Source organism: Macaca fascicularis, chromosome 14 (assembly GCF_037993035.2).
Source record: "Macaca fascicularis isolate 582-1 chromosome 14, T2T-MFA8v1.1".
Taxonomy (NCBI): domain Eukaryota; kingdom Metazoa; phylum Chordata; class Mammalia; order Primates; family Cercopithecidae; genus Macaca; species Macaca fascicularis.
In genome coordinates, this window is record NC_088388.1 from 74,832,509 (window position 1) to 74,844,517 (window position 12,009).

The 12,009-nt window shown below is 36.4% G+C and overlaps 1 protein-coding gene across 9 annotated transcripts in view; it reads left to right on the forward strand.

The window, feature by feature from the left end:
• The window catches only part of UVRAG (UV radiation resistance associated), a 331,075-nt gene that overhangs the window by 144,375 nt on the left and 174,691 nt on the right, over nucleotides 1–12,009 (forward strand). For all 9 annotated transcript variants that reach the window (XR_012423532.1, XR_012423530.1, XR_012423531.1 and 6 more), the window contains one exon: nucleotides 7,196–7,301. Coding sequence is in view for 6 of the 9 variants with exons in the window: in XM_065528736.2 (XP_065384808.1) it covers nucleotides 7,196–7,301 (106 nt within the window). In the remaining 3 variants the exon portion in view is untranslated. The remainder of the gene's footprint in view (nucleotides 1–7,195; nucleotides 7,302–12,009) is intronic.

Below are 12,009 nucleotides of genomic sequence, written 5' to 3' on the forward strand. Positions count from 1 at the left end.
AAATGTGACTCTGTCTGTGTGTTTTAAGCCCCTAAGGTAAGATCAGAAAGCGTCTGGGGCAGTGAGAGCCAAATAGTTGAAGTCATACATTAATTATGGTCATGAATCATTTTTATTTTTGAAGTCTTTACCATTTGACAAGGTTGTTTGCATAGTACCAGTGAAGTTTTAGACAGCACTTTCCTACTTTTAAAGTAACAGGCTATTTTGTTGATTTCTTCTCTGGGTTGATGATGCCTATCATTTTTAGAATTCTGATAACATTTTTAGTAAAAATTGCTGTTTCCTTACTTGAATGAGTAGTCTCTATGTGATTTTTATTTTGATACACTATTTTGAAGTTACAAATATAGGAAACTCCCGCATTGATCTTCCAATTAATCTCCCACTGATGTCAAAAATATCAAATTTTGGAACTGTGCTTTTATGTTCAGACATTAGACATTAAGCCAGCAAATATATTTTGAGTCCCTCCTTTGTGCCACATTCTGTACTTAGCATTTGGAATATACATGAGAAGATGAAATTTATTTTACCCCCAGAAAGATCTAGTAAAATAGGCAAAGAAATAAAGAGTTGCTGTAAACTAGGGTTGTATAGTATTTATTGTGGTGCCATATACAAGTAGCAGATTTCCAGAGGAAGGAGTGCCTATACCTGTCTGTAATAGTCAGGGAAGGCCTTTGAAGAAGAGGTTGCTTGAGCTTCCTCTTAATGGATTAGGAATTTAGTTATCTGTTAAGGGATGTGAAGAACTTGTAGGCACATAGAACAGCTCACAAAGGGGTACAGCAGGAAGAAATGATAGGATATGTTTGGAGAGTTGCCAGTAGTTCAGCATTGCTGGAGATGAGGGTACAAGGTGAAAAATAATCAGGAATGAGACAGGATGTGTCAGCAGCGACTACATCACAAAGGGCCTTACCTGGATGTAAAATTACTGTAGAGCTATCTTTTTAAGAGAGTATTACTGTCAATGTAGATTAAACACACAAACACACCCAGACCATGAGGCAACAGGATGGAGTATAATCTCCTCTATTGGATTCCTTAGGAGCCCTGAGGGATTTGTTGAATTCCTGGTCTCATGAACAAAATAGCTATGTTGAGAGTTGGTCCTTTTTATATGACTTAAGAAATCATCAATAAATGTCAGGCAATTTCTAAAAGTACAGAATATATCATGAATATTTCTAGGGTTTACGGTAATAATAATAATAATAATATTGGCAGAGGTAGCAATACCGTCAAATGCCTAAGAAAATGAACCTCTCATGTATATGATGACTTTCAGGTTAGGATTGATGACCACCTTTTAAAAACAGAGGTAAAATTCACACACAGTGAAATGCACAGATCTTAGTATAAAATCTGTGAGTTTTGGTGTACTCCTTACCCTAATCAAGACATCAAAGCCAGGTGCAGTGACTCACTCTTGTAATCCCAACACTCTGGGAGGCTGAGGCGGAAGGATGGCTTGAGGCCAGGAGTTTGAGACAAGCCTGGGCATAGTGAGACTCTGTCTCTACAAAAAATTAGCTGGACCCAGTTGCACGCTCCTGTAGTCCCAGCTACTCGGAAGGCTGAGGCAGGAAGATCCCTTAAGTCCAGTAATTTGAGGGGGCAGTGAACTATGGTCATGCCAGTGCACTCCAACCTAGGTGACAAAGTGAGACCCCGTCTAGAAAAATAAAGACTTAGAACATTTCCATCACCTCAGATAGTTGCTTTGTTCCCTCTTCTCTCTATGTCAGTCCCAACCACTCTTGATTTGTCACCATAGGTTGGTTTTACCTGTTCTTGAACTTTGTGGAAAGGGAATTATACAATATGGACTTTTCTGTTTCTGGCTTTTTTCACTCAACATATTGTTTTTGAGATCCATCCATATTGTTGTATGTACCAGTGGTGTGTTCCTTTTTATTGCTAAGTAGATTTTCATTGTGTGAATATAGCTCAACTGTCAATTCTTCTCTTTGATAGACATTTGGATTGTTTTCTATGAACATTCTTATACAAAGCTTCTTGTAGACATGTTTTTTATTTTTCTTGGGTAAATACCTAGGAGTAGAATTGCTGGGCCTTAGGTTAAATGTATGTTTAACTTAATAACTAATACTTTCTAAAAAAGGCACTGTTACTTTATTAGGCTGGTGCAAAAGTAATTGCAGTTCTTGGCCCCCCCCCCCTCCTTTTTTTTTTGAAACGGAATCTTGCTCTGTCGCCAGGCTGGAGTACAATGGCACGATCTCAGCTCACTGCAACCGCTGCTTCCCGGGTTCAAGCGATTCCCTTGCCTCAGCCTCCCAAGTAGCTGGGACCACAGGCGTGTGCCACCATGCCTGGCTAACTTTTTGGATTTTCGTAGAGATGGGGTTTCACCATGTTGGCCAGGATGGTCTTGATCTCCTGATCTCGTGGGTTCTTGCAATTTAAATTTAAATTTAAAATAATTGCAAGAACTGTAGTTACTTTTGCACCGGCCTGATACATTTTTGCCAGCAACGCATGCAAGTTTTAGCTGTTCCACATCCTTGCCAGCATTTAGTGTTGTCATTTTAATTTTATCTATTCTAACAGGTGTGAAATGGCACCTCATTATGATTTTAATGTGCATTTCCCTGATGACTAAGACTTTGAGTGACTTTTCCTATGCTTATTGGCCATTCTTGTATCTTTTTTGTGATGTGTTTATTTCACTCTTTTGTCCATTTTTAATTGACTGTCTTGATTACTGATTTATAAGAATTCTTTATAGTCAGATAGGTGCTTTGCAAATATTTCCTCCCAGTCTATGGACTGTTTTATTTTCCTAATGGCAGCTTTGTTAAGATTAACAGGTATTTCTCATTTTTTTAAAGTCTAGTTTATTCCTTTTTAATTTTATGATTAATTCTTTTTATGTCTTCTCTACTGAATATTTGTCTACCTAGTAGACAAGAGATAGTCCTATATTTTTGGCCATAAGTATTATGATTTCAGCTTTTATATTTACTGTGATCCTCTTTAAATTAATTTTTGTGTGTATGAAATAGGAGATGAGATTGATTTTTCTCTATGCTTATTCAGTGTTCCATAGCACCTTTGTTTAAAAAACTTTGTTTTCTGCACTGATTTGCCTTGATTCCTTTGTCAAAAATTAATTTGCTGTATATGTGTAGGAGTATTATGGTGCACTTTATTCTCTTCTATTGATCTATTTATTTTTTAATCTCCATGACCATGCCATATTGTCTTAATTATGTAACTTAATAGAAACTCTTGAAATCTGGCCTATTTCAAGATTGGTTTGTCACTTCTAGATTATTTGCTTTTCTATATAAATTACAGTATCAGCTTATTAATTTCTGTCAAAAACAAAATCCTTTGGGACTGTGATTGGGAGTCTCAAGCTATTTACCCATTTGGGAAAAGCTGACATCTTTAACAATATGGAATCTTCCAGTCCATGTACATGTATTTTTTACTTACTAGTTCTTCTTTATTGTAGTAATGTTTTGTGACTTCAGGGTTGAGTCTTGCACATCTTTTATTTCATCCCTAAGTATTTTATGTTTTTTGATGCTGTCATTAAAGTATTATTTAAGAATTTCGTATCTCAATTGTTTGGGGCTAATACAGGAATACCTTGGAGATACTGAGGATTTGGTTCCAGGCTACCCCAATAAAGCAAATATCGCAACAAAGCAGTAAAGCAAATATTGCAATAAAGCGAGTCACATGAACTTCTTGGTTTCCCAGTGCATGTAAAAGTTATGTTTACACTATGCTGTAGTCTATTAAGTGTGAAATAGCATTATGTCTAAAAACAATGTACATACCTTAATTAAAACATCTTTTATTGCTAGAAAATACTAATGATCATCTGAACCTTCAGCAAGCCATATCTTTTTGCTGGTGGAGGATCTTGCCTCCATGTCAATGGCTGCTGATTGATCAGATTGGTAGTTACTGAAGGTTGGAGTGACTGTGACAATTTCTTAAAATAAGACAACATGAAGTTTGACATATCAGTTGATTCTTCTTTCATGCATGATTCTCTGTATCATGCAATGCTGTTTGATAACATTTTACCCAGAGTAGAACTTCTTTCAAAATTGGAGTTAGTCCTTCCCCTCAAACCCTGCCACTGTTTTATCAGCTAAGTTTATGATGATATAAATTTTTTGTTGTCATTTCAACAGTGTTTATAGCTTCTTCACCAGGAGTAGATTCCATCTCAAAAAACCACTTTTCTTGCTCAACTATAAAAAGTAACTCCTCATCCAATCAAGTTTGATCATGAGATCACAGCAATTCAGTCATACCTTCAGGCTCCACTTATAATTCTAATTCTCTTGCTATTAAAACCATATCTGCAGTTACTTCCGCCACTGAAGTCTTGAACCCCTCAAAGTCATCCATGAGGGCTGGAATCAGCTTCTTCCAAACTCCTGTTAATGTTGATATTTTTACCTACTCCCATGAATCATGAATGTTCTGAATGGCATTCAGAATGGTGAATCCTTTCCAAAATGTTTTCCATTGATTTTGCCCAGATCCACTAGAAGAATGAATTATCTATGGAAACTCTAGCCTTATGAATGTATTTCTTAAATAATAATACTTGAAAGTTGGAATGCCTCCTTTATCCATGGGCTACAGAATAGATAATGTGTTGGCAGACATGAAAACATTAATCTCCTTGTACATGCCCATCAGCACTCTGGGGTGACCAGGTGCATTGCCAATGAACAGTAATATTTTGAAAGAAATCTTTTTTTCTAAGCATTAGGTCTCAAGAGTCCTAAAATATTCATAAAACCGTGCTGTAAACAGATGCACTGTCATCCAGGCTTTGATGTACCATTTATAGAACACAGGCAGAGTAGATTTAGCATAATTCTTAAGGGCCCCAGGATCTTCAGAGTTGTAAATGAGCATTAGCTTCAACTTAAAATCAGCAGGTACATTAACCCCTAATAAGAGAGTCAGCCTGTCCTTTGAAGCTTTGAAGCCAAGCATTGACTTCTCCTCTCTAGCTATGAAAGTCCTAGATGGCATCTTCTTTCAACAGAAGACTGTTTCATCTATGTTGAAAACCTGTTGTTTAGTATAACCACCTTCACTGATGATCTTAGCTAGAGCTACCGAGTAACTTATTGCAGCTTCTCCATTAGCACTTCCTGCCTCACCTTACACGTCGATGTTCTAGAGATGGCTTCTTTCCTTAAACCTCATAAACCAATCTCTGCTGTCTTCCAACTTTTCTTCTGCAGCTTCCTTACCTCTCTCAGCCTTCAAAAATTTGAAGAGAGTTAGGTCCTTGCTCTGAATTAGGCTTTGGGTTAAGAGAATGTTGTGGCTGGTTTGATCTTCTATCCAGACCAGTAAAACTCTTTCCGCATCAGCAATAAGGCTGTTTTACTTTATCATTCACGTGTTCACCGGAGTAGCACTTTTAATTTCCTTCAAGAACTTTTCCTTTGCATTCACAACTTGGCTGACTGTTTCATGCAAGAGGCCTAGCTTTTGGCTTATCTTGGCTTTTCACATCCCTTCCTCACTAAGCTTTGTCATTTCTAGTTTTTGATTTAAAGTGAGAGATGTAGGACTGTTCTTTTCACTTGAACACTTAGAGGCCACTGTAAGGCTTGACCCAATTTCATTATTGTTGTGTCTCAGGGAATATGGAGGCCCAAGGCAAGGAAGAGAGACTGGGAATGGCCAATTAGTGGAGCAGTCAGAACACACAACATTTATCAAGAAAGTTCACTATCTTATATGGGTGCAGCTCATGGTGCTCCAAAATAATTATAATAGCAACACCAAAGATCACTGATCACAGATCACCATAACAGATATAATAGTAATGATAAAGTTTGAGATATTGTGAGAATTACCAAAATGTGACAGAGACATGAAGTGAGTACATGCTGTTGGAAAAATGGCTCCAGTAGACTTGATTGACTCAGGGTTGTCAAAAACCTTCAATTTGTTTATTTTTTTAAAGCAATATCTATGAAGCACAATAAAGCAAAGTGCAGTAAAGTGAGGTATGCCTACATACGGAAATATCATTTTTTTTTTTTTTGTATATTGACCTTATATCCCATGACCTTGCTAAATTAACTTATTAATTTTAATGTTTGTTTTGTAGATTTCTGATGATTTTCCACATGACAATTATGTCATCTACAAATAAAGACAGTTTGACCATTTGGTATGGAAATGTATAAGAAATACATGAGCTATATTTAAAGATAAAGAAACCAGGCGCAGTGGCATAGTGCTGTAATCCTAGTACTTTGAGAGGCGGGCAGATTGCTTGAACACAGAGTTTGAGACCAGTCTGGGCAACATGGTGAAACCTCGTCTCTGCAAAAAATACAAAAATTAGCCAGGCGTGGTTGTGTATGCCCGTAGTCCCAGCTATCTAGGGGCCTGAGGTAGGAGAATCACTGGAGCCTGGGAGGTCAAGCCTGCAGTAAGCCGTGTTTGCACCACTGTACTCCAGCCTGGGCGACAGAGTGACACCCTGTCTCAAAATAAAATTAAATTAAAATAAAGATAAAGAGGCCAAGAAGCAAAAACACAAAACCATAACTTAAAAATAAAAATAGCTCTTAATATTTTCATTGTTCCTTGAAAGAGACCTTACTGAAAATGTAGTTGCTAGTTTGAACCTGGCCAAGTATTTAATTCCTCCTATTTGTCTTTTCTATCATCTTTTGGTTTTTTCTTATCTCTTTGAGAGTGCTATCTGCTTTGATTCAACCTTCTCAGCTGGGATTACTGTGAATTCCTTTTTTCTTTATGGATACCTAGAAGTAATAGTCGCCTTTGAGAACGGTGATACTCTCTCGGTGACTTTAGCAATCCACTTAATTTCACTGGGCCTCAGTTTCCATATCTATAAAATGATAGGATTTTACTATATTACTTTCTCAGGGCTCTTCCCGACTCCTTTGAGTTCTTCATCTTACCTGACAATACATCAGAGGCAGGCAGGCAGGTACAAAAAGGGTGTTTTAGAGCTTTAATGTTTTAGGATTTATTGTATTCCTTGTTATTTCATTGTGAATATGCTAGATAATTAAATAAATTGGGTTCATTATTAAATCTTTGTATCCTCAAGGTTTGTCATTTATATCTGAGGCTCTTTGTTGAGTTTACTGTCAACTCATTTTCATTTTTCTATAACTTATATTTCTAGGCTTCATAGAGCCCAGTGTGCAATTAAACAGACTCAGGTAACTGTTCAGAAAATTGGGAAGGAAATTGAAGAAAAACTAAGACTCACATCTACAAGCAATGAGCTGGTAGGTTTTTATGTATTTACCTGTTTACACTTCTTGTTTTCTAAAGGAGAGTATCATATTCTTCTAGGGTTAATTTAAAAAAACCCTTTAGATAGTTTTTATCTTATTAATGTTCTACTGAGAGTTCTATTGGCATTTAAATGTTGGAAATAAACTTTCCCATCTGCTAATAGTGTAACACGCAAAGTGCCTGCTTTATTCTGCTAGATGTAACTTTATATTACATAAAATTACTTAGAAGATAATTAACAGGCAGTTTTATTAATGTGAACTCTGAACATGAATTATATAGTGAATGAAAAATAGCTGCCAGGAGGAAAAAAAATAAACTATGGGAGCTAATCTACTTTTAAAAGATGAATTTAAAAAGTATTTGGACTGAGCAAAATAAGTCTGGTTTGTGGACAGTGATCTCTTTTGGGAAAACTCTTATTAAGGAGCCATTTCTAAAGAAACAGAAATCCTAACCCAAACGGGCAGATTGAAGATATTAATATAATTTTGAGTTGTTTTTCCTAGTGGAGTGGAAAAAATGTCTATTTTGTAATGAATATTGTGTTTTTGTAAGCACAGTAGTGGGTATGGCTAATAAACTGAGCTTTTTTTTAAAGCCATTTGGGTATGAATAGCTTTTGAGGAACTTTGTGCTGTGGATTGGACTTAAAATAAAATTCAGATCTTCAAATTAAGTTCTAGATAAAATTATTTAAATATTTGTTTGTGTGAACTCATTATCACAGATAGGCATCTTCCTATTGTCATTTACACCCGTCTCAGCTTAGCAGAGGGCCTTTACATCCCCAAACGAAAGCTTTTTGTTGCCTTGAAGATCTGCCCAAGATAATCATATAGTAGAAGTGTAGAAAAGCAGCAATGCACTTAACCTTACAGAAACTTCCCTCTCATGGAATTTGAAATTAATATGTTAGTTCAAACTGTATACAGTTGCTGATTTTATAGCTAGTGCTATACTTGGCAGGTAGCAAACATACAAAATAGGGTAGCTGCAATAGGTGTAGTAGTAATTCTTATTATTCACGTGACTTTCCTTGTCTATAAAAGCATCTTCCATTTCAAAGATGCTGCTAAACCACCTCTTGTTGTAACTTAGCCCCAGCAGAAGACTAAATTTCAGACTATTGAAGGGTGACGAAAAATCACTGATTTTAATTCTTTCTGTAGTGTATAAAAATGCTGGATTTTTAGAACCTTTGGGGAAAATTGGTAGGTTTTATTTTTGTTTTCCTCTCCCAAGGCAAGACTGTTAAATACTTGTTTCATTAAATGACAGCATATGCTTTATCTCAGTGTGGAAAAATGTATTTTTAATCCTGTTTTTAAAAGAATATAATTGGTGACACAGAGCAAGGTAACAGAATGTGTGAGTTTAAAGAGGTCAAGTTCAGAGGTTCACTGTGTGTTTTTATGCTGCCTAGTCAACACAGAAGAAAAATCACTGGATTTTTGAACTGAACATGAACCTAGAAATCATCTAGTTCCCTAATAACCCCATTCAAAACTATAGCCCCCTCAGTACATTCTGTCCCTTTTCCTGCTCTATTGTTCCCTGTAATATTCATTATGATTTACCATGATACATATTTTGCATATTTTTCTATCTCTCTAAACTCTTTAAGGCGAGGGATTTTTGTCTCTCTCTCTCTTTTTTTTTTCTTCTTCTTTTTTCTTTTTACATTGGTGTATTTCCAGCATCTAGAAAAGTGTTTGCCGCACAGTAGGTGCTCAGTAAGTATTTGTTGAATTTAAGAATGAATCTAGCATAATGTCCTCTTAAAATAGGACGGTAAAATGAAGCTTAAAGAAGGGAAACAGCTTTCCCACAATCATTTGACAATAGAGACAGATAATTTGGTTTACTTGTTTCCTTTTAGAGAATGTTAGAGAATAATGCCATCTACATGTTAGTGAGTCACTTTAAGGTTTACCTGTAGCATATTAGAAAACTTTACTATTTGTCTTTTACTCATTTACTTTTCAATTTGGCCCATGGCCATTGTATTCCAACCCATCCATTTCCAATATTTAAGAAATCATTTTCATTTTAACCTAAGTAAAAATTCAACAAGAAGGCATATTTGATGTTGAAAGAAATCGGATTACCTTCCAAGACCATGTGTGATTAACTGTGTTATAAGAAATTGGGTTCATACTTGGTGACTTTCAAAAATTTGGCATCTTCTCACATTACATGAATGCCTAACGTTTTTTGGCATTTAATTATATTTATGAAATTTCTGCTGTTGTCATTTTGAATTTTTACTTACGTTTTATAATTTTTTTGTTTGTTTCAAGGTGAGATCTCACTATGTTGCCCGGACTGCTCTTGAACTCCTGGCCTCATGTGGTCCTCTCACCTGAGCCTCCCGAGTAGCTGGGATTATAGGCGTGTACCATCACGCACAGTTTGTTTCAGATTTTGTCAAATTCCTTTCCCGTATCTGTTTAGATAAATGTATGTTTTTTGTCTTCTGGTATTATGGTGAAATACATTGGTTGATTTTTTTTTTTTTTTTTTTTTTTTTTTTTTTTTGAGATGGAGTCTTGCTCTGTCTCCCAGGTTGGTGTGCAGTGGCACGATCTCAGCTCACTGCAAGCTCCGCCTCCCGGGTTCACGCCATTCTCCTGTCTCAGCCTCCTGAGTAGCTGGGACTACAGGCGCCCACCACCACGCCCGGCTGATTGTCTTTTTAGTGGAGACGGGGTTTCACTGTGTTAGCCAGGATGGTCTCGATCTCCTGACCTCGTGATCCGCCCGTCTTGGCCTCCCAAAGTGCTGGGATTACAGGTGTGAGCCACTGTGCCCAGCCGGTTGATTTTTTAATGTTAACCCAACTTTGCATTCCTGGGGAGAGCCCTCTTGGTCATGGTGAATTACTTTTTAACGCTTATTATTGGATTTAATTTGTTAAAAAATTTTAAAGAAATTATGTGTATGTATTTATAAAGAATGTTGGTCTGTAGTTTGTTTTCTTGTAATCTCTTTGTCTCATTTTGTTGTCAGGGTGACGTTGGCCTCAACTCACTTTTGGAAAGTGTTTTCCCCCTTTTTGTTTTCTGGAAGAATACGTGTCGAATGGGAATGTTAGGTAGAATTTACATTGAAGCCATCTGGGTCTGGAGGTTTTTTTGTGGGAAGGTTTTTGATCTGGGAATTCAGTTTCTTTAATAATTTACCTTTTGCATGAACTTTGGTAGCTTGTGTCTTTCAAGCATTTGTCCACTTCATTTAAGAGGTCAGTCTTTTTACATTTTAGCTATTCTAGCAGTTACATAGCATTTTCTCTTTTTGTTCTGAATCGTATTTCCATGATGAGCATTTTTTCATATCCTATTGGATATGCATGCATCTTTTAAGAATTATCAGTTTAGTGGCCCACGCCTGTAATCCCAGCAATTTGGGAGTCCAAGGCAGGTGGTTCACTAGGTCAGGAGTTCGAGATCAGCTTGGCCAATATGGTGAAATCCTGTTTCTAATAAAAGTAGAAAAAATTAGCTGGGCATGGTGGCGTGCATCTGTAGTCCCAGCCACTTGGGAGGCCGAGGCAGGAGAATCACTTGAACCCGGGAGGCAGAGGTTGCAGTGAGCCAAAATTGCGCCACTGCACTCCAGCCTGGGTGACAGAGTGAGACTCCATCTCAAAAAAAAAAAAAAAAAAAAAAAGTATCAGTTAAAATATTTTTGCCCACTAAAAATAAACTCTTTATTTTAGATTTATAGGAGACTTGCCAAGATAATTCAGAGAGTTCCCACATACCTTTCATCTAGTTTCCCTAATGTTAACATCTTACATAACCATGGTACATTTGACATGGTGCATGGTTAATAAAAAGAAGGACATTGATATGATATTATTAACTATGGATTTTATTCACATTTCACCAGTGTTGCCATTAATGTCTTTTTGAAAATAAATAAACTTTGAATTTTAGAAGAGTTTTAGATTGATAGAATTATCACAAAGATAGTACAGGGACTTACCCTATATGTACCACACCCAATTTCTCCTATTATTAATATCTTGCCTTAATGTGGTACATTTGTTACAATTGATGAACCTATATTGATAAATTATTGTTAACCAAGGTCCATGGAACCAAGGTTCAGTTTTTTTTTTTTTTTTCCCCAGCTTTTAACTAATGTCCTTTTTCTATTCCATAATCCTATCCAGGAAAATATACTGCATATAGTAATAGTAATCATACTTCCTTAGATTCTTCATGGTTTTGAAAATCTTTCAGACTTTTCTTATTTTTGATGACCCTGACAGTTTTGAGGGCTTTGACGGGGCAGGTATTTTATAGAATATTCCTTAATTAGGATTTGTCTGATGTTTTTCTGTTGATTGACTGGGTTCTGGTGCCTATTGTTGTTTCAGTATTTAGTCCAGGAAACCACATTGGATTTAGTCATCATTTTTTCCTAGTCTTCTCCTATCTATGTGTTTGTTTTCCTTTTTAAAATCACTGACTAATCACTGTTGATGTAAACCTCGGTCTTTTGGTTAAGGTAGTATCTCCCAGGTTTCTCCAATACAAAGTTCCCTTTCAATACTCTGTTTTTTGAAAACAAGTTACTTAGTTAGCCTACAGTCAAGAGGAAGGGAATTAAATTCCACCCTCTGGATGGGGGAATATGTACATATATTATTTGAAATTCTTTGAGAGGAAAATGTGTCTCTTCTCCCAC